The 27243-nt window shown below is 37.6% G+C and overlaps 1 protein-coding gene across 5 annotated transcripts in view; it reads right to left on the bottom strand.

The window, feature by feature from the left end:
- kcnip4a (potassium voltage-gated channel interacting protein 4a) overlaps nucleotides 1-27243 on the bottom strand; it is a 205081-nt gene that overhangs the window by 87814 nt on the left and 90024 nt on the right. Inside the window, exon 1 of one of the 5 annotated variants that reach the window (XM_047385325.1) lies at nucleotides 3151-3437. The exons of the other annotated variants lie outside the window; for them this stretch is intronic. Within the exon in view, the coding sequence (XP_047241281.1) occupies nucleotides 3151-3208 (58 nt within the window). The 5' untranslated portion in view covers nucleotides 3209-3437. Of the gene's footprint in view, nucleotides 1-3150; nucleotides 3438-27243 lie in introns of those variants that run through there. 5 annotated transcript variants of the gene reach the window in all.

Here is a 27243-nt window from a genome sequence, read left to right as displayed (position 1 = left end):
ACCCGGATTGTATCCAAAAAACATAAAACCAAGGCTGCCCAAATCACGGCAGAATTAAATGTTCACCTCAACTCTCCTGTTTCCACCAGAACTGTCCGACAGGAGCTCCACAGGGTCAATATACACGGCCGGGCTGCTATAGCCAAACCTTTGGTCACTCATGCCAATGCCAAACGTCGGTTTCAATGGTGCAAGGAGCGCAAATCTTGGGCTGTGGACAATGTGAAACATGTATTGTTCTCTGATGAGTCCACCTTTACTGTTTTCCCCACATCCAGGAGAGTTACGGTGTGGAGAAGCCCCAAAGAAGCGTACCACCCAGACTGTTGCATGCCCAGAGTGAAGCATGGGGGTGGATCAGTGATGGTTTGGGCTGCCATGTCATGGCATTTCCTTGGCCCAATACTTGTGCTAGATGGGTGCGTCACTGCCAAGGACTACCAAACCATTCTTGAGGACCATGTGCATCCAATGGTTCAAACATTGTATCCTGAAGGCGGTGCCGTGAATCAGGATGACAATGCACCAATACACACAGCAAGACTGGTGAAAGATTGGTTTGATGAACATGAAAGTTAAGTTGAACATCTCCCATGGCCTGCACAGTCACCAGATCTAAATATTATTGAGCCACTTTGGGGTGTTTTGGAGGAGCGAGTCAGGAAACGTTTTCCTCCACCAGTATCACGTAGAGACCTGGCCACTATCCTGCAATAAGAATGGCTTAAAATCCCTCTGACCACTGTGCAGGACTTGTATTTGTCATTCCCAAGACGAATTGACGCTGTATTGGCCGCAAAAGGAGGTCCTACACCATACTAATAAATTATTGTAAAACCAGGTGTTTCCGTTTCATTGTCCAACCCCTGAATATCTTCCATATCAAATTCTGAATAACTATAAATTAATATTAAGAATGTAACAAAAATATCTGACAATTTAATCAATTTAAAGTAATAGTTGTGACTTGTGTTTTAAATGTTTTTCCCTTTGAAAAATATACTGCACTACTATGAAAAGAGCTGTGGCCGCTGCCAAGACAGACACCCATTCACACCCAAGCATTGTCATTTTTGTACCTGAAACCAACCCATGTACCCAACCCTTGTATTGCTATTTATTTCTTTTGATTGTACACATTTTGAAAGAATTACTGACACAATTCATAATGAAAACTATGAGCAGACTAAAAATGCCAAAATTACTTAAATACAATATTGCCCTTCCCTACATACCTTTGTTTGTTCCAATGATGTCAATTTATGCCTTAAAGAGCTTTTGGCCATTTAATGACATTACAGGAATATAATCAATAATATCAGTTAATCAATATCAATATATCTCTTTTAGTTTACTTTTAGAAGTCATTACTGCTTTTAAATCATTTATCTCACAGCATTTTAGCACTAAGTATGAAGAACAAATTGCGAGAGACAAGATACAAATAATCTGTAACCACTCTGAGAATCCAACAACCGGCTGCTAGTCGCTAATGGCTCCAATACTGGCCTTTCTACGGAGCTTCCTCTTGGTGCTAAGCTGAAGAGATATTTGACCTTTTCCTTTTGTCTGGTGCAAAATCCAAAACACTTGAGCTGGGTCAACCTGAACTGAATAATTCCACACTGAACTGAGAATTTATTAAATCCAGAGTGAGATTTATGAAACCCTGATTTAATTTTTGTAAACAAACAACGGTATGTTTGTTTAGTACCGCCTTAGCTTGAGGCGAACACAAAAATCTCTGCATATTGACAAGTGAAACCTGAACTAGACAAGTTCTTTCAAACAGTTTTTGATGAAGTACTGCAATACTGTAGAACTGTGGTACTTTTACTTTTACTCAGGGTTAACATTAACACCCGACTGATACTTGCCTGTAGAAGTCAGCAATACCAACATCAGTTTGCTCTATTGGTGAAAACAAAATACAGGGATAATATGTATCATCTCACCTTATGAGTTTATAATACAGTTGGTAAAGTTTAAGCAACAGTAATTTTGTTTTTTGTATTTATTATTTGCATAGTTTTGTTTTTTTAATCAATTTTATAACTGAATTTTAGTGTTTTTTTTAATGTCACCCTTTTTCATTGGCTGTTACCATGCAACACTTTGATTACATACATCTGTTATTATTTTTAACAGGTCTTTTTTTTAATACACCACAGCATACACTGTTTTCATGTTGGGTTATAACACCATGAGATTCTGACTCCCGTTTTCATCAGAATTTACTTTTACATTTGTCATTGTGATTAATTGGCAACAATAGCTTTATTTCATTTAGTGACATTATAGATATATGAACCACCATTTTAGGTCAGAAAACAATCAGTTTTATTTTATTAGAAGCATGAAATAAATATAACTACTATATACTGTATACAAACTGCTTCATACATATGAATAACACTACAGAACATTATATTAATGAAGCCCACTGTAGGACTTTATTTCTGTATTCCATGTTCTCCTTTCTAGATCTCTGTGAAATATGCTTACATAGCACATTACCGTATGCTCTGATCTATTGCTTCACTGAGTTTTACAGAGTCCCTCATTCATTTTGCTCTCAAGCTCTCCAACAATCCCCGAGTGAGATATGATTTACCGTCCTTTAAGACTCCTCTCTTCTGTCTTTCCCCACCACACCACTAAATATAACCCCTGGCAGTTATTGTCTGCTGGCTGCCCACTAAATCTTTTATCGTTCTTTAATGAAGACCGAACATCCACGTCTTTTGTTATGATGGCATGCTGTGATGTTGTTTGTAATAACGCAGGGAGCAAAAAGATAACACAAGTGTCAGTTCTCTGGGGTGCTGCGTGTGCCCTTACTGTGAAAGCAACTTTAGGAAAAGCACATTGGGGGAAAAAGCCAAGCGAGTTTGTAGCTTGTTGCAAGTTTAGCTTGTAGTGTTTACCAAAATGTAGGCAATTTCAAGTTAATTTCATGCACTGCTGATGTGGCAAAATGAATAAACAATGGATTATAGAGAAAACGAGATTAACAGAGAACTTTCTGGACCACGTTTACAGGCAAACACTGGCGAGAAAAACATTTTCAAATACTAAAAAAATAAATCTACAAAGCAAGCAGACGACATCTCAAATTTAACTATATCATCCTCTTTGAATCTTGCCTACCTGTCGGCTTGCGTCTTTGTTTCGGCTGAAGAGAGAAGATGACCATTAAAGCTCCCATGATGCCCTGCAGACTTTCTCACTTACTGATCTCCAAGTCCTGCTAGCTTTCACACACTTTCACTCCCACACTTGACAGGATTCAAACGTTTCAGATTGAGAAACAACAGACAGAGAGAGACAGAGAGAGAATAATGCTTGGAGCTTAAAAACCCTGTCCAATAGAGTCCAAACCTCCCCTTTATATCCACCTTGGTGAGGTGGGCTGTACATCGAGGGAAGGGAGTGGGTGTAAAAAAGCTCTCTGTTGAGTTTTGAATTTGACACGCATGCTCTGCAGCCTCCCTCGCTTCCCTTGTTTTTTCCCACTCTGAAGTGAAAGCTTGCTGGCTGATCTCTGCTCTGCAAACGCTACTTTGTACCAGTTGAGCATTCAGAGTAATTGAATGCTCAGAGAGAAAGCCAGTATCATGCGTTGTCACTCTTTAACAGATTCCTCCTCTCTTGGGTAGGGAGAGTCAGGGTGAGCTCAAGTTGCAGTAAACCTTTCCCATACGAGCTACCCTTTTAAACTTCATTTCCTGCTGTGGACTGTGAAAGAAATCAAGCTGTCTCTGAGACCCAGAGTGTGTACAGCGGGAGCTGAGGGCTTCATCTGGAAGCAGCCTGGGTAAATATTTAAATGATGTGCAGGCAATCACATAATGATTGCCTGCACATCATTATGGTGAGCTTCCCTCTTCGCCTGCTAATGCTGATAAACCATTTCATCAACACATTAATGACAGGACAGGAGAACGCTCCTGTGCTTGTGTATGTTATTCCATCCACACACTGCAGATGATATGTGCCTTTAAACCCATGAAAAATGATTTTTTTTTTAAAACACTGTCATGGTCCCAAATTCTATTGCCTTGTAAAACACCTCACACCTTTTTACTTTTTTCACATTACAACTACAAATGTGTATTGAGGTTTTATCTGAAAAGTGTGGCTCTGGTTGTATGTTTGGGTCATTTTCCTGCAGGGCGGCCAACCTCCGCCTCCAGTCTGAAGTCTTTTGCAGCCTCTAAAAAACTTTCTTCCAGGTTTGTCCTGTATTTGGCACGATACATCAACTCTGGACAACTTTGCTGTTGATAAAAAAAAAAACATCCCTAAAGCATGATGCTGCCATCACCGTGTTTCAAAGTGAAGATGATATGTTCAGGGAGATGTGTGGTGTGGAGTTTTCCGTCACTCATAGCCTTTTGCATGCAAGTCAAAAAGGTTCAATGTCTGTCTCATCTGACAAAAGCACCTTCTTCCACATGTTTTCCGAGTCCCCTACATGACTTTTTGTATATTGCAAGTATGACTTAATGTGTCTTTTAACGATAGCTTTCTTCTTTCCATTTATACAAAAGGGTCCAGATTTGTGGAGTCCTGAACTAATAGCCGTTGTTGACAACAGATTCTCCAAACTGCGCTGCGGATTTCTGCAGCTTCTGTGAGATTAAATGACACACAGCCGGATTCTGTTAAACCATTAGTTGAGTTCTGGAGGCAATTCATTACACAGGATTTTATCCAGGCGTGCCAAAAAGGTGAATGGACACAAATGGATGCAACATTAAAATTGTATTAAAAAAATAAACAAATCCCTGTGTCCACATTTGTGTGCTCCTGTTGGTTTATCTCATAGCACTGAAATAAAACATATTGAAGTTTATGGTTGTAACAAGACAAAAGGGCAAAAGTTCAAGAGTGTGAATACTTTTGCAAAGTATTGTTCATTTCAAGTTAATCTCCAAAACATTTTGATGAATTAATGCATGCTGACAGATGCTGCTGCTGTGAGCTCTCTAGATATTTAACATTACAGTAAGAAACCAAGGATTCTGATAGAATATTGATTCACTGTCAGCATCTACTGACTTAATTTCCTTCTTTCATCTTGAAGATATTTCCCATGGTTTCAAATACCCAGTGAAATAACCTTCTTAGAGTTGATCCTCTAGCTGCCTATTCTGCAGAAACAAGCTGAATTTCAGAATAAACCTGGGGATTACAGTGAGGGTATACAGGTCAGAAACATGCAACAGTTCCATTTTGTAGTTTCAGCTCTTTGCTTAGACTGGTGGGAACAAAAAGGCTGCATAGACATTAGCCTGATGTGTAACATGAAAAAGAAAAAATAGAATGAAAAATACTTCCGCTCCCAAAGCCTCCCACGCACAGTTCAATTCATGAACTGTGTGATGGCAATTCAGGAGCAGAACCGACAACTACAATCAAGCACCAATTTGTGCCCACTCCATTAACCTGCTTCCTGTGAGCCGCAAATACTTCATCTGAGAGCTGCAGGAAGTCTTAATGAAACACAGTGTAAGGTCAGACTGAATCAGCCCAGTTTACCAACATCTACTTTTTCATTCCAGTTTAAAGATGCTGGAAACCGCACATAAACAAACTGCACCCTACTCCTTTAGAAGAAAGAAAGTGATTTCTGTTTTTTTAAAATCTCTTTTACAAGATGCATGAGTTGCTTCTGATCTTAAGCTGGTCTTGGACACTGGGGTGTGTTAAACAAAGAAGGTTAAACAATCAGAATGGTTGCAAATCTCAAAGGGTGGATCAGTAGAGAAGGAAAGCAGGATCATTGTTCCAGATCCCCAACTTAAACCTAGGGTTGGGAAGGTATATAGTATTCCAGGGTATTTGAAACAGACTGTGGAGGATCAAGAAAAGCAGAGTATCCTGGGTATTGTTTGTATGTATTTTGTGGTCCAAAAAGACAAAACTCTGCTTTCTTACCTCCAATCTGTGCCTGAGAAGTTTTGCCATCTGCTAAGAGCAAAAATACACTAGAAAAAATATGTTTTTAGGTTAGGAAAAGCAAAACACCCGAGATGTTGTGGAGTTTCAAGGATATCTCCATACAAAATACATACTTTCCATTTCCTTTTTGCTCGTAGGCCAATTTCTAAAGACAGCTCTTAACCCTAATGCAACCTTTCAAACAATTGTCAAGTAACACTTAAGGTCAGTTCCAGAGCCAAACTAGGGCTGGGATTAATCAGGGTTTTTTTCTACAGCCTGAGAACCTCCACATAAAAACAGCTCTTTAAAAAAGGACCTTCATATTTGCTCCTCCTTTTGCTGTAATCCAAGCAGGGAGAACGCCTATCTACACAAATCAAAGAACAAAACACACGCGAAGCAAGACACAAATTGTCTTATTTCGCCTGCCAACAACTGACCTAATATCAGTTTTATAAATGCAGTTTTAAACAACAGTGTTTGTGAACACTTTGTAAAGCATCAGTTAATATAAAAACAATTCTAAAAATAGGGGTAACAGCTCATTTTAAGCAGGATTTAGAAACACCAGCTGTTGATATATAGAACAATGTAGGAAATAAATGGACTGAAAATACCTTTAGAAATTCAGCAGAAAATAGCAATTGTGACTGCAGCTACATGTGGTGCACTGAAATAAGATTGGCTACGTGATAAACAGGCACAATTCAAGCAAGATTAAACAGTGAGCCAATGTTTTTCCTGTGCTAATCTGACATTTTATTTATCTGTTAAAAAACACGTTTTTTCTTACACATTTTTTCCACAGATTCATCCAACCTTTCCAACTATTCTCTAAAGATTCATCAATGGCTTACTTGTAAGCTGAGGAAGCTGGTTGAGTGCTCGACAGATGCTTTTTACCCTCTGGTCTGTTAGTCCACAAGATAGTTTACCAGGAGCACCACAAAATGTATTCAAGGTCCCTCAAAGATTCTCTATCCCCATTTTACTCAGCTATAATCTCAGATAACCCTAGTAACTCCAAAGCCCTCTTTCCAACCATTACTTATCTCCTTCAGCTGCGAACATCACTCAATGACCCTATGAACGACCTTTGCAAAACATTTCTGTCCTTCCTCCATAATAAGATCCAGATAATCTGATCAGTCCTCACCATGCCCACACCCCCTCTTATCCTCGCTTTCAGTTCACAGTTTGAGACCCCTTCCCCCTTCTCCTCTATTCCAGAGGTCTGTTGGAAATTGGGGCCTATGTAAAACCTTCTACATTTGCTCTTGACCCCTTTCCAATCACCCCTGGTCAAGGCCAACATTGTCTCCCTCAGTCCTCTCATCACCACCATAATGAATCAATCCCTCCAATCTGGTTACATTCCTCTCACTTTGAAATCTACTATATTAAAACCTCTCCTTAAAAAACCCACCCCAGACTTCAAAGGCCTGGCAAACTATAGACCAATCTCCAACCTTTGCTTCCTCGGCAATCCTGGAGGAATTAGTTTCCGTCTAAATTCAAAAACACCTACAGGATATAGCATTCTTGACAAATTTTTATCTGGTTCCCATACTGCTCATAGTACTGAAACGGCTTACGTTTGAGTCACCAATGACCTGTTGATGGTGGCTCCTCTTCAGATGTCATTCTCCTCGATATTTCTGCAGCCTTTGACACAGTGAACCACTGCATCCTTCCCCATCATCAAGAGCACCTTGCAGGGCTCACTGGCACTGCCTTGGAGTGGTTCCGACCCTACCTGATTGACAGATGTGAATTTGTCTCTCTTGGGAGTGCCAGGAGCCATTTTGTCTCCTGTGGTGTGCCCCAAGGATCGGTTCTGGGACCCCTTCTTTTTAATTTTATGCATGGTACCACTTGGCCACATTATGAGCAGCTGTAGGGTCTCATTTCATTGTTATGCTGACGATACTCAGCTGTATTTTAAGATGGGTGGCAATGTGTCTGAGACCCCACCCACTCCATCTTCATCATCTTCAGGCTCTCCACCTTTCATATTCTCCTCTCTTTCCACGCTTACAGCCTGTCAGGAGGAGATAAAGGCATGGATGCACCTTCACCTTAACAGTTCAAAACCAGAAGTGAAATAAATTGGTACTCCACATCAACTTCGACAACACAAAAATTCTACCTCTCTGATGCAAAAAAGCTCGTCCATGCCTTAGTCTCCACCACACTCTACTATTGCAATGCACTTCTCTTTAGGAATCCTGGCAAGAACTTACAAAAATTACAATATGTTCAGAACAGCGATGCCAGGATCCTGATGAGAGCGAGTAAACACATATCACCCTTGTTCTTTGTTTACTTAACTGACTTCCTGTCTCTGCCAGGATCACCTACAAAATCTCCCTGCTAACTTTCCACTTCTGCATGATAATGCACCATCTTACGTAAAAGACCTCCTCACTATTCAATGTCCCTCACACACTGTCTGCTCCTCTAACAGCGACCATCTTCACATTCCCAGCACTAGCTCTCACATCATAGGAGAAGGGGCCTTTTCCTGTGCTGCCCCTCAGCTGGGTATCACTCTACCTCCACATCTGAGGGCTCCACAGACCACAGCATGCTTTAAAACAGGCCTGACAAACTTTTTATCCAGTGTTTTTAATGATCTCGTGTTAAATGTTTTGGCTTGTCTTTACCTTTCTTTGTTTTTAATTGAACTCTTTTTTTTATATATATTTTATTTGCATTTTAAAAAGGTCCATGTTTTAATTATATAGTTTTATTAATTGTAGTACTTTGAGATGTCTATAAATGTAAAGTAAGTTGTTAAAGTCATTATTATTATTATTATTATTATTATTATGAAGGCTTATATGTAATCTCCAGACTAAGCTGAAGGCAATCAACAAAAATGTTATTTTATGTTGCTAAAGGTAATGATCAAACATCTGCATAACAGCAACACATGTCTCTGTGTTTGACAGTGTATTATAATGGATTATAATGTTAAGATAATATTCAATTAAGTAGTTGATTATACACATACATGAGTTTGCTCTTTAAAAGATTTTCTACACCTGCTTCATGATAATGAGGATCACAGTGAGGAAACTCATTATTCATGATCAAAATTCTGAATTTGCTCAAATGTGTCAATATATGCAAATAGTCCTATCAAATGATGACTCACTCAGTTACTCTCACCTACACACAGAATGTTGTTCGTATTGCATTATAACTGTTTATAACTATACAATTTTGCTTTGATAGAAATGCATTATGTTCAATTGCTATTAACTATAGAAATAAAGGCAAAATAAAATAATTGAATAAATAAAAATGAATGAATAATTTCTATAGTGGCAGATACATTTTATGACAGCGATATTACTAAAAGGAAATAGTTGTATGTGAGATGAAGAATATTAAAATGCGTAATGTCTGCAGTGCATCACTCACGGTAAACACAGCATTAAGATCATATCATTTTGACAGGCGATGATTAACAAAAGTCACAAATTTGACAGCTGTCCTTTATTACTGATTTAGGAAACACACACAGTCTGTAGCTTGAACACATAATGCAGCATTAGGACTGATGTGTTTTAGGAGCAGAGAGAAAAAAGGTAAGCTGCTTAAATTTGGTTTAAATAAGTTGTTTAAATTTGGGAGCACTGTGTGTACGCTTAAGGCTCTTATTATGAAAGCCTGAGGACATTCTGTCTAGGTTCATCTGCTTTATTGATGGCTATGGAGAAAAAAAGATGCTCAGAGGACTGCTTTCTATTAATATTAGTATATTTAGTTTAATCAGAGAAATCTGACAAGCTAGTAACAAATTATAGACAAGCCAGTCAGTTCTGAAGACATCTAGGAAAAACTTAACTTACTTAGCAAGAACATCCTCAAAAAGTCTCTAAAACAAACCTGCATTTAAGACTTGGTGGTTTTTGGTGTTTGAAATGTTTCTGCTTTCCTTTCACTGTCTGCTCCTTGCAGCTGTGGCCTCATGTTTGAGATGCTGCGTTTAATAGACAATGTAAAAACTCTTAGTAATTATTGTTTTAAAACTAGCCTTAAACTGTGATTATTTCACTATTTATACATAAAATGTATGTCACAAATGTTGGAAATGGGAACCTCAAACCTGTAACCCGGCTCATTTCAAGAAACCAATCATGCTAAAATTATATCTTTTAGGACCATGAAAGACCCTGGAGCACCTTAAGTAAACCCACGGAGTCACAGAAAGAGAATGTCCAAAAAATGGTAAGTAAATATTTATGCGTTGTTCCAAATGATGTCATTTATTAAAAATAAACCACAAAAAATGAATCATTACGTTTGTTGTTCCTCAAAATCAGCTGAGCATGGCTGCCCAAAGAGTTGCCTAACTATGTTGGAGCTGTGATGGCTTTTCATTCGATGAGACACTCCACAAATTAGGAGAATTTAATCAAACATCTCCTCTGAGGCTTACACAACACCACTTTACTGTCTATAAACAATCCGATTCACTGCTTGGAGTGTGAGATGCAAACTGAGAAGACAGATGTTTTATAATCAAGATGAAGTCTGGAGAACACAAAGACTGGTCAATATAGTTCATATAATTCAACAGAAACATACAGAAACGCTGATATAAATGTAAGCCAAACCGTAGGTGTCATGCTTATTGTTGCACCTTCCCCCACCTGTCTGTCTTCCTGTCCTCTGTGTCATCTGATGCCATGCAGCACTTCATTAAGATACATCCTGTTAGTCAGTCGCGTTTCATGAGTCATACACAGAATGGCCAGCCATAGGTGGGCTCTTGCACCCGTTGTCTTTTGAACTGTGTATGAAGGAAAAAAAGAAATGTGGCCGAGCCGTAGCTCCAGCAATCTCCTGACCAGCAGTTAATATTAGATCTTAGTGATGAAACAGACAAGTCGAGTGGTGCAGGTTGAGTGTCCAGACCAAAACGGGAGGTTTATATAACACTAAAAAAGGATCATTTGATTTTGATTAAATGGAGGAATGCTTATGTCTACATTTAGTTTATCTTTAGGAGAAACTGACACAGCTTAGACTTTTCTAAAAAGGAACTGCAGCAGTGTTAAAGCTCTTTTTAAACCATTATGACCCAATAAAAACAGGAATTTTATCTTGTGGAAAATTAAAGTTGCTGATGGGGCCATGTTCTGTAAGGTGGACTTACCCATTTAATCACTCTGATGCCTTTTAAGACAGAACTATAAGTTAGGCTCTAACAGTAAGGTTAAGCAGTAATATTTAAGTCATATTTTTCTGAATATAGCACAAAACAATATTAAAAAAATTTATTTCTCAGTATAAAAATGATATTTTACTGAATTTGTCAAACAAAAAAAAAAACTTAATCTGTCACAAAACACTACTCATGTTGTCCAGTAAGGGGCACCAAAACTGTATCAGTCTTTGCACTTATAAAAATGATACTACATCTACCATTGATTAAGTTTGTGATGAACTACATTTTCCTTGCGGACCTTACTAGACAAACTAGTAATAAATTAGACAATTTCATTTCTTGTTTTAGGTTTTGGTACAAAATAAATAAAATCAAATGTTTTAAATGGGGGAGAAATTTCTTTTTTTTTTCTGAAGAACAAGACCATTTCAGTTCTGGTGTATGGAAAATGAGTTAGTGAGTTACTAAGTAAATAGGCAAGTAGACAAATAAATCAATGGGTAATTACATTAACAGAAGAGGTAATGAGTAAAAAAAATAGCAAGCAAGTAGTGGAGTAAACTACTAAATGGGTTAATAGGACAGATGCAAACAAATTTGTTTGCACAGATTCTATTCAGATCTGGCATGAAAACAGACTAAATAACTAATAAATCTAGTCTTTATCTTTCTGTATAAATACATTGTCCATTTGTACATAATTCTGGGCACAGGTAATAACAGCATTCAGTTCAGACAGTTCAGCTGTTCCTGTAAAAGTCTGAATATCTTAATTTGATTAGATCAAGAAAGTTACTTTGTCTGAGGCATAGCACTGGCTATTACCTGATTCGTGTTTTTTTATTGTTTTAAAGACGTTTCTCAACAGAATTGGAACAAATTACTACTGTATTGTGAACAGAAGAGGGCGCTAACGATCTTTAAACAGCATTCAGAGTCCCTGGTACATGCTCCATCTGGAGGGAGTCAAATCTTTAGTGCTCTTTACTTTTCTGCAAGCTACCAGACTTATCCTGCTAAAAGCCTGTATGATGTGATAACATTGTCCCCACATATAAACAGTATGTAGATGAAAATCACTCTGCCTTCAAACAAGGACACATCTCACAGCATAGATTTTACAACCAAGATTAGAAGCCCTTGACAAAAGGAACAATGTAAATAACAGAGAGCAGACATCCCCCTTTTATCTTTTCCATGACGTCTGCACACGGCCTGCAACAAGTGTGCTGTTAGGTGTCAGAAACAAACTATTCATCTTTTTTTCCTCCAATATTGATCAAATTAGGTGTCAGCTCTGGATGAGAGACCAAATGCACCACAAAGAAAGACTGTGATGATCAACTTTGTTTGATAGCTGCAGAGAGCTATAGTTTTGAGTGGAAACTGAAACAGTCAGGACCTTCCAGCAATACTCTCCTGGAACTACCTGGGAACTGCAAGCAAAGTAGGAAGGTTCAGAGAGAAAGTAAATGTTAAGAAAGACAAGAAATGGTAGAAATTAAGCTATTTGCGTGACAGAATATTCAAAGTGAGAAAGAAAAATAAGTTTAAAAGCATTTTTAAACATTTTAAGCAAATGTTTGCTCTACATATTTAATTAAAAAGCTGATGGGAATGAAAGATCAATAATAATATTTACAGTCATAAAATAAAACCATATTTGGGTGCAGAGGTTCTCTAAACACATAGGGTTCGATATAAGTTATACATGGGTTTTAAAACAAAGTGAAGATCATCCTCTGCCTTGTGAATGAAAAAACACAAAAATGAAACAATAGAAATACTTAAATATGCAGGCTCAGCAGAGTGGCACAACCGTCCCTCTACAGTCTACAACTATTTCCTCTGTAAAGATGCTTGGCTGTCTAACTATGGAATATTGCTGCTGTGACAATGGGCTGCGTATCCTGCCCCAGATGGTATTAATAAGTGGGCATCAGGCCTCGTGATGAGCCACACATCCACCTGCCATTAGTTAAGACAAATGCACACCAGGAAAATAGGTTATTCTCCTCTAATATTGAAGTTATGCTGATCAAGGCAAATTATGTAAGCACGTTTTTTCTTCATTATCTTTAACTCAACAACTACAGACAAGAAAGAGGCAAAATGTAGGAAAGCTGAGATTAGTTCTACCTGCTATTGGTAATTTTGTTATTATTTTGAGATTACTAGATAACTTCTGTCATCTCAAGATAACTCCACCAGTTTTTACAGATGCACCAATCAGATAATGTTTGGCGAATAAACAAAAACAGGTCATTCGCCTGCCACCTTTTTAACAGGGAGTAATAATTAAGTTCATCTGTTTGATCCTTTTGAGCTCTGAGCTTGCTTTTGTCATGGCCATGCAGTGTTTGGAAATGTTGACAGTATCTGGAAATCTCATGGGTCAGGTTTTCTTCTACTTCCTGCATAAAATGAAAATCAAAGTTCTAGCAGCTTGAATAAACAGCAGAGATGCCTATGCAGGAAACAGTTTTCTTTCTGCGACCTTTGAATAGCTTTTGTGCTACTTGTGACTCACTTTAAATACCATGCTAAAACAGAAAATAGCTAACTCAGTCTTTTGCACTCAGTAAAAATACTTCCACAACAGAGATTTATTGACAGTGGGATCTGGTCAAGCATAAAATAATTGCTTAACCAGATCACAAAGAAGAAGTCACCGGCTATATTTAGAGGGGATCTCTACTAGTTTTAGCTCATTAGAGATTTTTTTGACAGGTATGTAAAGACTGGGAGGTCATTATGGTGTAGAAATAGTGGTTCCATAACAGTAAATTGAGGCATGCATGTGTAACTCTGAGCAAAATAATCCTGATTTATGATGGAGTCATTTTATTTTATTGTTATTTTTGGAATAATTTATCACTGGAAAGAGGGCTTTTCTAAATATGACATATTACCCATTTATCATGTCAAAGAATGCAATGCGCTCGGATTACTCATTGGCACTACATTTAAAAGAATTAATACTTTAACTGTTAACTACTTCATTTGAATGGTTAACACATCTACCAGTTGGTTAAAGCTTCTCATAAATGATAAGTTGGACACAGTTGCAATTTATTTTAAGTGGTTCTTCTGGGGAAAAAACTGAACATACTGGTGAAAGGATTTGCTTTTGGGGGCAAGGAACTGGCTGGATTTCTGCTTGACTGGCCATGATTGGTGACTGGAGTTTCAGAATGCCTCAACAGATTGAATCTTTTTTCTAATCACTAAACACACTGTACCTAAATGCCAACATGTCATGCTGACAACACTCTTTGGTGTTGATGTCGCTACTGAGTGAACAAGACTAACATTTTCAATGCCAGCTTGGTGGTTTGAAAATAATGTCAGTGGAAGCCGAGGAATGCAAGAAGCAATTTAAAAGAAAAATATTTTCTACATGTCTGCAGTTCACATTCAGGCTACAAGAGAGCAGGTAAGAGGAGTAGAGTGGAGTACAAACAAGTGCCTCTGTTTTCTGTTTGAGCTTTCGACTTCAGTCCGTCATGAACTTGGTGGATTTTGAAATGTTCAGTCTTTTGGAAATCCCAGTTTTATAATAAGGATCTGCATTCTCTCCAAAATACAAACTAAGATGGGTTTTCTAGCAATGCTAGCAGTGTTAACAATGCTTTGTCAGTACTAGATGAGCTAGTCAAAGCTAGTTTTCAAAGACAAATCAAAATCAGAACTTGGCCACAAAACTGAAAATGGTGCACTCTCTTGTAAGAAAGCTTCTCACATGTTGTCCACTCAACCAGCAAAGTAAGCACAATGAAAAAAGCAGTTAAAAAATAACTTTTCTTTAACTCTAGTGAGCCAGTAGCTCAGACACGTCCCACAGGTCCCAGACTAACATCTTGCACCAGCGGTTATATGTCCAACATGGATGCCAGCCAAGCAGTTCTTGTCAGGCGTGAGGGCTCGATTGCACCCGCTTGACTTGATCCGTCATTAACAAAACTTCACCTACAGTGCTGTCCATCCCTCGGGCCTCCATCACATTCTTCTATTTCAAACAAACACCAAGTTTCTGTCAGTGTGATACCCATCCCATTGTCACAGTTCACTGAGCTGAATGACAAGAAACATTGTGCAAAACAGTCAACACCTACAAGAGCAATAATTTTCTTAATTAGGTGATAAATGTATGAAGAGAAGCCAAAATAAATCTTCAGTGAGCAGCAACAAATGAAAAATCTGCACAGATGGCCTCAAGCAGATAAAAAAAAAACAACATGTTTTTGCTCCCCCAACCCAGACCAGTATGTAATCTCTTAATTCTATGAATATTGCATTGTAGTGTTGTAATGAGCAGCTTTCTCACACCAAATTCATCTCAAAATAAAGAGCTATGAAATTCAAGCTGTGATGTGAGGAGGAACGAAATAAAACCCTTGGTGCAGCAAGCGGCTGTGTGATTGCCGCATTTATTTGGGGGGCAGAAATATTGCAAAACAAGCAGCCCGGATGAGAGATGAAAATAAGATTTCATTCTGCTTTGAACTGGTGCAGTCCAACACCCCCAAGAGCAATAAACATTACTCCTCACTCCGCTTTGTTTTACTGATATTATATATACTGTACATTACCATTCTACACATTATCTCATCCAATTATGTTCCGCTCGAGATGGTAAGTGAGCAGTTCAGTCCACTGCATGACAATTTATACTGAGCTCTAAAAGGCAGCATTGAATATGCACAGTTTAATCAGCTGCCAATGTTTAAGTCACATATCTTGCTCAGCTTAAAGGGTGGGGATTTATTCAGGGCGTAAAAACACACTAGAGGAAACAGCAGCAGCGGTTGCTACTGACTGAATATGTAATGAGACATTTAAATGATGGGGCTGCACGGTGGCGCAGTTGGTAGCACTGTTGCCTTGCAGCAAGAAGGTCCTGGGTTCAATTCCCAACAGGGGATCTTTCTGCATGGAGTTTGCATGTTCTCCCCGTGCATGCGTGGGTTCTCACCGGGTACTCCGGCTTCCTCCCACAGTCCAAAGACATGCCTATTAGGTTAATTGGTTGATCTAATTTGCCCTTAGGTGTATGAATGAGTGTGTGCATGGTTGTTTGTGTGTTGCCCTGCAATGGACTGGCGACGTGTCCAGGGTGTATCCTGCCTCTCGCCCATGGAGATAGGCACCAGCTCCCCCGCGACCCACTATGGAAGAAGAGGTAGAAAATGACTGACTGACTGACTGACATTTTAAAGACACCTGTGCTATGCTGGGTAACCATTAAAACAAGGGAAACAAGAAAAAGTGCTGGTTTCACAACATTTTGCCCATATGAAGCAATTTTTCTCCACATTTTATTTAGCTTACAGGTAGGTTCATATAAATTTATACAAGTCAAAGCCTCCCTATACAGTTCAGTGTCTCCTCTACAAGCTGTGATTTCTTTTCAGCTGTACAACTCTGGGCATTGTAGCACAGAAATGACAAAGGAAATGGTGTTTCTCCAAGACAGTTGATTCAATGTCAAGAAATCTGTGCGAGGCTGCTTCATTCCATGAAAACCTGTCTGTGCCAAGCACACTAGGTGAGCTATTCACAGTCAATATATCCTGATGCCACCCACAAAGAAAAGAAAGCTCCAGGACAGATGAAAATGAAACTAGAGCTGCACAATATATCAAATTAAAACTGTAGTGTGGTCAATACCAAAATTGCGCTAACTCATCTATAGCAATGTTACCACACGCCTGCTGGCTTTGAAGAAGTAGTTAGGACACATGACCGATAATTGTTTGTTGTGGATGCATTGTCAAGACATGCTCACATGGCTTGTAGTTGCCAGTCATTGTCGTAGTTAATCCCAGAAAACTGCAGCGTCCATCTAAAAGGTCTTGCATGTGCCTTAATGTCATATAATTTTGATGCAACTTCATGTGAAGAAAGAGCAAGGGTCTGTTTCTGGTATCAATGAAAATTCAGGTCTGTAAAACAGCAAAAACTTTCAAGCACGATATTCCATATTAGTAATGCTGTTTAAAAATTAAAATTAGCGAGCAACAAGCAGCACATTTGACTGCAGTCTTGTTGTCTGAATAGTAAGCCAACCTGCTAATTATAAGCTTATTTTACCTTTGCGCTTTATAACGTTGGCCAAAAATTCAGGTTCGAGTCCTGACCCTGGAGGCCTGTGCTGCAAGTCTTCCCCCTCTCTTTAACCCACTTCCTGTCTATTCACTTTGAAATAAAAAAATAAAAAAGATGCCACTAGTGCCACAAGCTTTCATGAAGCTTTTACGGTGCCTGACAAATCTTATTTTGCAGGACTGAGTGAAAAATGGCTTTTTGAAGTGTACCATTTGCGACACATTCATCAAGTGCACCTTGGCCACAGTCTTATCTGAAATCTATTAGGCTGGTTCTGATGACAGCATATCAGCAGCAGTGACAAGAGAAATGCAAACCATGTAAATGATGCTAACACAGCTGACGGGCTGCAGTTGCCAACAGCTTTCTATTTATAAACCACAGAAGAGAGGGGAAATCCTTCTCACTCGTGTAAATTGCAATACATGTTGGAAAAAGCTTCAGGACGTAACCCAATACTATTTGTGCAACAATCAAGTACTCCTATATTCCTATATTTATTTTCATATTGAGAACACCTTGCATCTGTGCAGTGATGTTGCAGCATACATTTCTTAATAGGAAACAAGCTTTCAGCTCACTTTCAAAAGGCAGGGAAAAATGATGATTGGTGGCAACAGGCTATTTAGTTTATTATCGGTTTTATCTGATACAGTGTAGAAAGACAAAGAACATGAATAGCAATAGAGCAAAATGAGATTAGAGGAGCATTCTTCAGAAAAACAGGTTCAGTATCGAATTTAAACGCTGATCTCAAGCCAGTACGCTTTGGTCATTAATCCTTGGTGATTGAAAAGGAGATCTCAGTGAGCGCCTTCATTTCTACTTCTCCAAATCAACACAGTTTACTCGCGTTTAAACATTAATCCTGACAGTGGGATTCTGGAGTTCTCCAAATAATTTATGTAATGCTGGACTGAAGTCAATATTAAGCATCTCCGAGACTGTCAAAAAATCCTTCCAAATGTTTATTTCAGTCTAATTATCTTTTTCTTTGCACACAGGGAAAATGCAATTTGGTTCTAATTATTGTATGATTTACTTTGGCAGAAAATCACCTATTTTATTGCTAAAGTATCCCGTCTCTGCAGCTGCAGAGACAAAACATAAACACTGATGTTGTTCAGGGGCACTACTACACCATCATCTTTGTCAGATTAATTCAGATTCACATACTTTTCATCACTCAAGTGATTGATGCAATTTCATAACATGCTTTTGTTTCCATGTTGTGCTTGGGAATATTTGCCTTAAACTCATCTTAATCTAAAAGCTACCATTTTGCATCCAATGCTCCTTCAAAGATATACCAACACATTTAAAATGCTTTGGTTTCTTTTTATCTTTTCGATTTTAAGTTTTAAAAATGTTTTTGTTTTCAAAATTAGCTGACATATAGTACCTTTGAAAAGTGTTAATATTTATTAATAAAAAATATGGAATAAGTGGTAGAAAATGACTGACTGACTGAAAAAAACATTATCCTAGGGTTTGGGTCTGTTCAACCCACCTAAAAACGTAAAGAGTTTTGCACAACTGCCGACCAAAACATGGCTGTCCACCTGAACTCAGGCTGATTAACGTGAGCATTAAATACAGAAGCAACTGGAGGCCTATGGCAACTCGGGAGGAGCTGTTGAAATCCATACCCCAGGTGGGATGATCTGTTGACAAGATATGTGTGCACCTTTCAAAGAGTGGAAATAAGAAATATTTATGTTCTGGTACCAAAAACAAAAGTCCCATAAAACTTTACTTTACAATTGTAGGCTATTTTGTCTACACTCCAAAAATTGTGGAAGCCGTCAAACTGTTGTTGGCTCACCTACGTAAGAAAGTAATTACCTTCCATGACCCTGAGGAGCTTTTGCCACAGAGCTCCTCAACAAGCTCCTTCTCATCTTAAAAAAGGCATCACAGAGAAGATCCTTTTGTTCAATGGCTGTAATGTATCAGCTTACACTGCTGTGTGAGAGACTCCAGACCATATGGGTAGAAGCCTCTACTAGTGCTTAAATTATTTACTGCCTGTCCAGTTTACGAGCGTAAGGTTGTCTGAGGTGGTTGTAATCTTCCCAGCGGCACTTCAGGGGTCTGTACTCTCTCCTACATGTTGGAATTCTGTCATGTACTTATGCTGAAACTCTGATATGTGAATAATATCACACCTGACTGTATCATGTTTCTATTGGAAGCTGAAAACCTGTTGGGATTTACTAACATCTCAGTGACCAGGGTAACTGTAAACAATACAAGCTGATAAAGTATTTCACGGCATACTTAAACACTGTAGCAACTGTTTAACTACCAAATGTGTTTACAGTACTATACCTGGAAATTATTTAATGAGTTACAAACCTTTAAAAGTTCAAATAAACAGTTTATTGCTGTAGCCATAACTAAGTTTTACACAGCAGCAGAGGGTAACCTTGAATGAAAGGCACCCCTTAGCGAGCCTCAACTTTTACTGCTCCACACAGAACCAAAGATACGCATACTCCTATAATTTTGCAAAAACAAAACAAAAAAATCATTTTTTGTTATGCAATTGATTTATTAATTTATTATTAATTTATGCATTTAATAATTATGGGAATGTAAATCAGATTTTTCAGTAATTTAGCTGCTGATCGCTAATCAAAGCTAATCAAGCGAAAATCTGACAAATTTTCATCAATTGATTGGTTCATCTATATATCTTTCAATACCAGACAAAAGATTGACCATTCAATTTTATTTTTTTAAACAAAATAAATTAATAACAGAAAATAAAACCCAACAAGTTAATTGATCTGTAGTCAAATGTACAAAATGTTATAGATACATCTGGAAAAATCTAGAAATTTGAGTCTGGAAAAGTATGTAATTCTGAAATTACTAATAACAGCGGACTTTAGAGGACTTCCTAGAAGGTTTTTTTTTTTACCGTGAACTTTTAAATTTCCAACTTTCAAAACAAACAAATCAAAGTTACAACAAGCATAACTAGTCAGGTGTGAAGCGCTGTAGTAGTGGCAAGGAGAGTGAGTACAGAGAACTGGCGGGCCACGTTGCCACATGGTGACAATAACCTAATCTTGAATGTGAAACAACTTACTCAGGAGCAATAACAATACAAAAACCAATGTGTTGGAGGCACATGGGACCAAACAGTGAGCTAAAAGTTGAAAACTAGGAAAGTTTACAAGTACTTAGACTGCAGAAAACTGTTAATACAATGTTCTTCAAGGGTTGCAGCAAGATGCAAGTCTGTGAAGGAGGAACAGTTTTCTTTGCAGCAGTTTGCTGGGACAGCAGAATCAGACTCTAAACATCGGAACAAAGTGAAAAAGAGGGCTGCTCTGTAGTCTCTACAGCCGAAACCAGAATAAAGACTGTTAAAAAAATGGACAACGCTGCACTCCTGCTGCACAATGGAACAAGGAACCAATGGAGCACCAACACAAAGACATTTCCCGCTCTATGTTAACATTGACAACAAAAACAGGTCTTTTGTACCAATAGAAATAGTGCTCATAAAACCACTGTGTGTCAGGATGAAAGAGTCCTCAGGAAAGTCGAAGTTAGCTTTCTTCTGTAAAGTAAAAAAGCACAAAATCAGTTTGTGCTTTATTTTGATGTAAATGAATCCATATTTTATCAATAAACGCATGCTTTTTGTAAATCCGTCTGTTTAATAAGTCAAAGAGTTTCAACTAAGACTGCACAATATGCAGAAAATATATTATCGCAATATGATTATAAAACAACATTTCAATAAACTGCTTGGACTGTAGATAACTTGAATTGTTAGTTAATCATGTCAATAACATACATTCAGACTCTCTATACCAGTAACATATTCAGTGATGCTTGTTGGTTAATGGAGCAGAAAATGTTTTAGGAAGACATTAGGATGTCCATAAGAAACTACACTATACCCCTTTCTTTACCAAAACAGATGCAACTTATTCAGTAATCTGTGTAGTTGAGATGAAAATGATGAATTTCCTTTTTGTCCAGTGGCTGGATAGACTACCCACTATCTGAGTTATGTATTTGCAATCAACCGAAAGCCGAAAGACATTAACACTCTTAGGTAGATATTTATTTATCAGATGTCATATCCTGATTCACCACCATTGTCACATCTAGTATGTTCTTCAGATATTAACCTTTCATGTAGAGGTGAATTAAGTTATAAAATTATAGTATAATGTACACTGTTATAGAAGCCTTTAAGCATAAATACTAAAAATAAATCTGTGCTTCACATAGCAATGCATAAATACTACAAGTACTAAAGCTAAGAATAAGAAATGATTCAGTGAGAATGTGTGTTGTGTTTAAGGCAAGATTTTAAATCTTTATGTTTATACTTGAATTACTTGCAAGATAAATAGCAGTAGTACAGTAGATCAAATGCTAAGTGAGCTAGTTATACAATGTTAGTCATGCATAGGCGATGGCGAGACGTATGAATTAATCAAGCTGACTTCCTGTGCTGTCAAACAGCATTTTATTTAATTTGCAGTCGGGTTCAACATTTGAGTTCAACAAGCTTTTAAAGTCACCTTCACACAATCCTGCAGTGACTGAACTTTCACACTCATTGAGCTTCTTCCATAAACAGCAATTCAATTCAGTAACAAAACCAAGATGAGTTTCTACTCATAAATTTAAATATACAGTATATACATTGTGTCTGAATGAATTATTCACAATGTGGTAAAGGCTGACCTCTGAGCTTACTGCTTCCAGAGATGATTTCAGTCCGGGCGAGGCAAAAGTAAAATGCTTCCCTCGGGGGCAGGTGGTTAATGCTCACAGATATGAATTAGGTAAATGGAAACGTTAGCATATGATGGCAGCTGACACTGTTAATGTGAACTAAAGAGTTTGGGTTGTGTTTAAGTGATCTTGTCATGGCTCATTAAAGATCCATATGTAGATGCAAGGGAACATGCAGTGAGACCAATTAAGATGAAGCGATGACATCTGACTGTTTGGGAGTCAAATACACTTGCAATAAAAACAAGAGACTAAAAAAGAAGAAAAAAAAAAGCAGATGATTTAAAATTTAGATGGAAAACAAAATGTTAGACACTTTTTATATCCAAATTATTCAGTATATATCTTTTGTTATTTAGATTTTCATGCACACATACACATCTCATTGCACCAAAAACCTTTTACTAAATAATGTTTAGACAGTCTCAACGAAAGCTATGAAAGTGGTTTAGACTCGGTGTCAGCTGGGAATACACTGATTGGTATAATAGTGGCGCATGGTAGCCAAGCCATGGCTCTCTGTCTTTATTGATACTGAAAAAAACATCCAATAAAGCCTTTTAGCATTTCTGTAATGGGATAAATGTTTGAGGGATTTTCTATCATTAAAGCATCACACAGAGCTGACTGATTGCTCAAAGCAATGGATGTGGGAGGGATGCCATTACTGTTTGTTTCCTAAACTTTAAGTTGAATCTATTTATTTTACCCAAGACCAAAAGCAAAATGGTATTTATTTAATCTTTTTATAATTTTTTAAAACTTTGATTCAGTAATGTTTAAGTAAAAGAAGTATGTTTTTTGTTAATTAACCTGTCAGTGTAAGTAGTTGGAGGAACCTTTTTTTTGTTACGCAGAATGTTGAATGTCTTGTGGGTGGTGCATGATGTAGCTGTAGAGTGGCTAGCACACATATGGAGGCCTTTAGTCCTCAACCCTGGTGCCCTTGTTGCATGCCCCTTCCTTTTTGCTGTCTGACAACTGTGAGTAAAAGGCCACAAGTGCCACAAAATCTTTCAAAAAGAAAAAAAAAAGATTCATGATATTTTATTAGAAGAATGAAAACAAGGAAACAATGAAAACTTAATGCAAAACAACAGAAATACAAAATTTCTGGTGGTAGACACAAAACCAAATGTGCAGATGCACAGCAATTACAAAGAGACATGAAAAGATAAACAAATCCACTATGCGAGCCTCTTCAATGGAGCATGTTTTCTATTAACTCATCCACCGAGCCAGTCAGCCATTTTTTTCCCCCTCGTCAAACTCTCTTTAACCGAGCCGTCAGGCTGATGCGGTCTCTGAATCATGCGGTCTGCCCATTATTATTAATGCAAATACAGACTCGCACACAAACACAAGCAGGGCTCTTTTCACTGTACTCTGCTTCATATTCACTGCACTCCTCCCCTGCTTCCACCCACTGACTGTATCTGACAAATACAGCAGGTAAATTCATTCCTGCCTGTCATCCCAGGGTAGAATTTACCTTCCCCAAGCAATCGCCTCAACACCATGAGCACCGGCAACACTTGCTTAGAGGCAGGCTTTTCATGCCTTCAGCTTAAAAACTCACGACAATGTTGGAAACCAGAAAGTGTCAGGAATATTGCGCAGCTAATTTCTAACATGCAGTTTGCAGTGGTCTGTGAAAGTAAACCATTCTCCAGGCTTACTGGCCCCAGCCCAGTTTCAATGCGAGGTCACCTCAAATTGCAGCCAGTGTTGTTTAGCTTTCAATCATCACAGCGATACAGGCATGCATCACTCATGTGTTAATACAGTCACTTTCACTACAGTGATGCAGGCAGGCAAATACACAACGAAGCAGGAGAACACCCCACATATACTCACGCCACCCTAAGGTGATTTTTTTTAAAAACCCAAAACTTAGATTTTTCTGGGTTCTAGAAAGGAGGAAAATTGTTAAAATGGAGATCTTTCAATGCAGTTAGAGGCCTCTGTGCAGTATGATTTGTCTAGTGAAGGACACTCATTCATCTGTGATTCTCCTCTACAGCCTCGGAGCCTGTCATCGTCTCTGCTCTCTAGGAAGGACTGAGTAAGAAAAATTTTCAAATCAGAGTTCAAAGCAGCAGGAATATAGACAGGACAGAAGAACAGCCATGTAAGGATCTTTATAAAGATCTAATAAAACTAGAGATTGATGCTCAAACAAAACATTAAAGATTATTGTTCATGCTGAAACAAAACAAAAAATCTTTATTGTATTCCTTGTTATGGAGAACATTTGGATTTCCGTTAAATTATTGATAAGAATGTTATTTCAGATTAAAACCTGAGGACATTTTAAACTAAATTCATGACTCCACAGCCTTGCATCCATTTATAATCATCTCAGACTGAAATTTCAAACCTCATAAAAAGGAAATATCTAGTTTTTACATGACCTTTATATAAAAAGAACTGTTTTTTCCCACTATCTGGCATTAAATCAGACTAACTGTTCCTGTTTTCAGCCAATTAGGATGTCTACTGTATTTGCTAAATAGCAGACATGTATTAACATTTCCTTAGTATTTGGTAGAATTCTCTTTTAAACTGTTAGACTTGTGCTAAACATTTTGCATATCTTTGTATGAGCTTTTCACAATAGATTGCAAGAATTTTGATAATCCTACCTGACTGTGTGTGTGCTCAACCTGAAACACACATATGCAAACAGCAGTCTCTAAGCTACTTTCTGCATAGAGCAGCAAAAGTCAGTCCTGTTTTTATCCTGTTTGTAGGTTTCATTCAGTCCAAAATAAAGTGCTTTTTGAATCTGTGCCAAATTCAGATTTATCGTGTAAAAAAAAACAAAAAACAGCATTGTTAAGTTTAAACTTCTTCTAATGTCATCCAGTGTTAAGGACACTGAAAATGTCACCACTGAACTTTGAATTTTAAAAAAATAAGAACTTAGAGAGGATGGTAAACAGTGACAAATAAAATATGAGCTACAACTGTTTAGGAAACGTATATTCTTCCTTAGGATCTTCTAAAAAAGTCTGATTGTGTAGATATCGATATTTCTTTTCAACTGGAAAAAACAAAGAATCTGTATCCAACATATAGTTGGGGCCTAAGCTTTACATTGAAGGGTATTTTTGTACATTTGTAACCAAGTGTCTTTAGTTCATGTTCAGGATTAATGATGTGTAAGTTAATAAAACCGGGTGTCGCTTTAAATGCTATAGTTCAGACTGTCTTCAGGCTACCTTACCTAATTTACCAAAACAGCTGCACTGTTGATGCTTTTTTTAGTTTTTTTTTTTTTTAACAACATTTGGACATAAACAAAACAAATCTCTACCTCCTGCTCTCTAGAAAGAATCTGCATTTTAACTCAGTCATCTCACAGAAAATATTAAAAGTCTGAATAAATGTGCAGCTTTTGCCAGCCTTATAAAAAAAAAAAATATTTCATAGGCAGGCTGGCATCACAGCCCTGCTCCACATCTGGGCTTTAGGTCAATAAGTGATCAATGATTTTCATTTGAGTGAGCTTCTTATAGAAAGATGTGTGGCTCTTGCAAAACTTTGCTACATTTTGGAGATCCTGGCCTAAATTTCAAGAATCTCTTTAATGGGATTCAACCAACAGGTTAAAATGTGTTTAAAGTGACTTAATTTGCTTCTTGAAACTAAAATAATACAAACTTACTCTGCTTATCTTGTAATTCAAACCCAATTTAAGTTCATTAGCAGTAAACTTTAGCTTTTAGCTTTACTTCTGAAGAGTACGGGTAAGTAAAACAGGTCTAAAATAAAATATAAAATGAGTACAAACATATTAAAACTCAATCATAAAGAATGCAATGCATGCTGGCTTACGAAAAGGTCTATTTTATGTGGCTGTAAGAATGAGGAACTATAGGGGAATGCCTGTGTTACTTTTAATGCTCCCCCATTTTGAGCCTTGAGGTACATTAAACAATTTTTTTTTTCCTTCTTATAGCATTAATAACTTATTGTTCTTTGTTTACAAGAGTTAATTAAACCAACTCCAAATTGATCAAAAACAAAAATCATGTTTGATAATTCCTGATTATGAATATTTTGGTTTCATTTCTTAAATGCCTTTTTTTAACACCGCTCCAGTAATTTACCCTGATAAAATGATAATTTGATTGGTTGAACAAAATAACAAATAGCTCCCTCAGCAAAACATTAAGGACCCATATTACACCAATTTTAAAAGGGTTTTCTTCCAAAATAAGATATAATTCTCAAAGAAATCTGATTTCGTTTTATCCAAGTGGCATACCGGCTTTGGTTAAATAGATATATTGAAATCAGGCCCAATAAAAATCCAAGTGTTAACGTTTATTATTCATAGCAGAAGTCCCACAGCATATGCAAATGAAGATGTAATAACGTGATAGCCAAGTACATGTGCTGTTAGACCCATAAACACTATATAATGAAGTCTGAAAAAATTATGACAACTGTACTGTAAATATGTAATTTCTATTTTTTATCCACTAGCTGACATGATAGGCCCAGCCTTGCTGATCTTGCTGAGGGTAAAGAAGTGATCAGAAAATGGACTTCCCCTGATTGTAATCACAAAGATGACAAACTAAATATGGCATGAGCTCAGGTTTACTGGCAGTAGGGCAACAAACTTAATATGCTTAAAGTATTCGCTGGTTAAATGGGTTCCTTCCAAATGAAATACAGTAAGTAGGACAGACTATTGGACAGATAACCTCACATTTGACATAAAAATGACGACGGCAAGAAACCCACTTATTGTAGCTTCACATGACATCACCCTTTCATCAATGTGCTTCACAGTTGAGTCTGACAATCTTTTTCAAAGTAGAATGATAGACTTTCAATAATTTAGAAAAGGCCTACTTCCCTTTAGGATTAACTCTGGCAGCAAAAACCTGAAGAAGCAGTTTTCTGTAAGATTTTATCAGTTTGCCACTTTAGTGTTGAGGAATCCTGTCCCAGTTATCAATAATGTTACTTCACTAAATTATCAACCAAACTTGTATCTATCTGATAGACGGCTTTACATTTAAGTATGAGACACATGGGTACAGAGAGGAGTTCATGGATAAGCGAATGACTGCGTGGTGCCTTGGTCCTGTGCCCACAAAACAAGCCCAGATCATCACCCTTCCACCCTCATGCTTGACATTTGGGAAGGGATGGTTGTGCTCATGAGCTGTGTTTCATTTTCTCCAAACATTGGGGTTTTACATTATATCAAGACA

Source organism: Girardinichthys multiradiatus, chromosome 14, assembly GCF_021462225.1.
Source record: "Girardinichthys multiradiatus isolate DD_20200921_A chromosome 14, DD_fGirMul_XY1, whole genome shotgun sequence".
In the NCBI taxonomy this organism is placed as follows: domain Eukaryota; kingdom Metazoa; phylum Chordata; class Actinopteri; order Cyprinodontiformes; family Goodeidae; genus Girardinichthys; species Girardinichthys multiradiatus.
The sequence above is the reverse complement of the archived record's forward strand: the minus strand, read 5'-3'. Positions and strand labels throughout refer to the sequence as shown.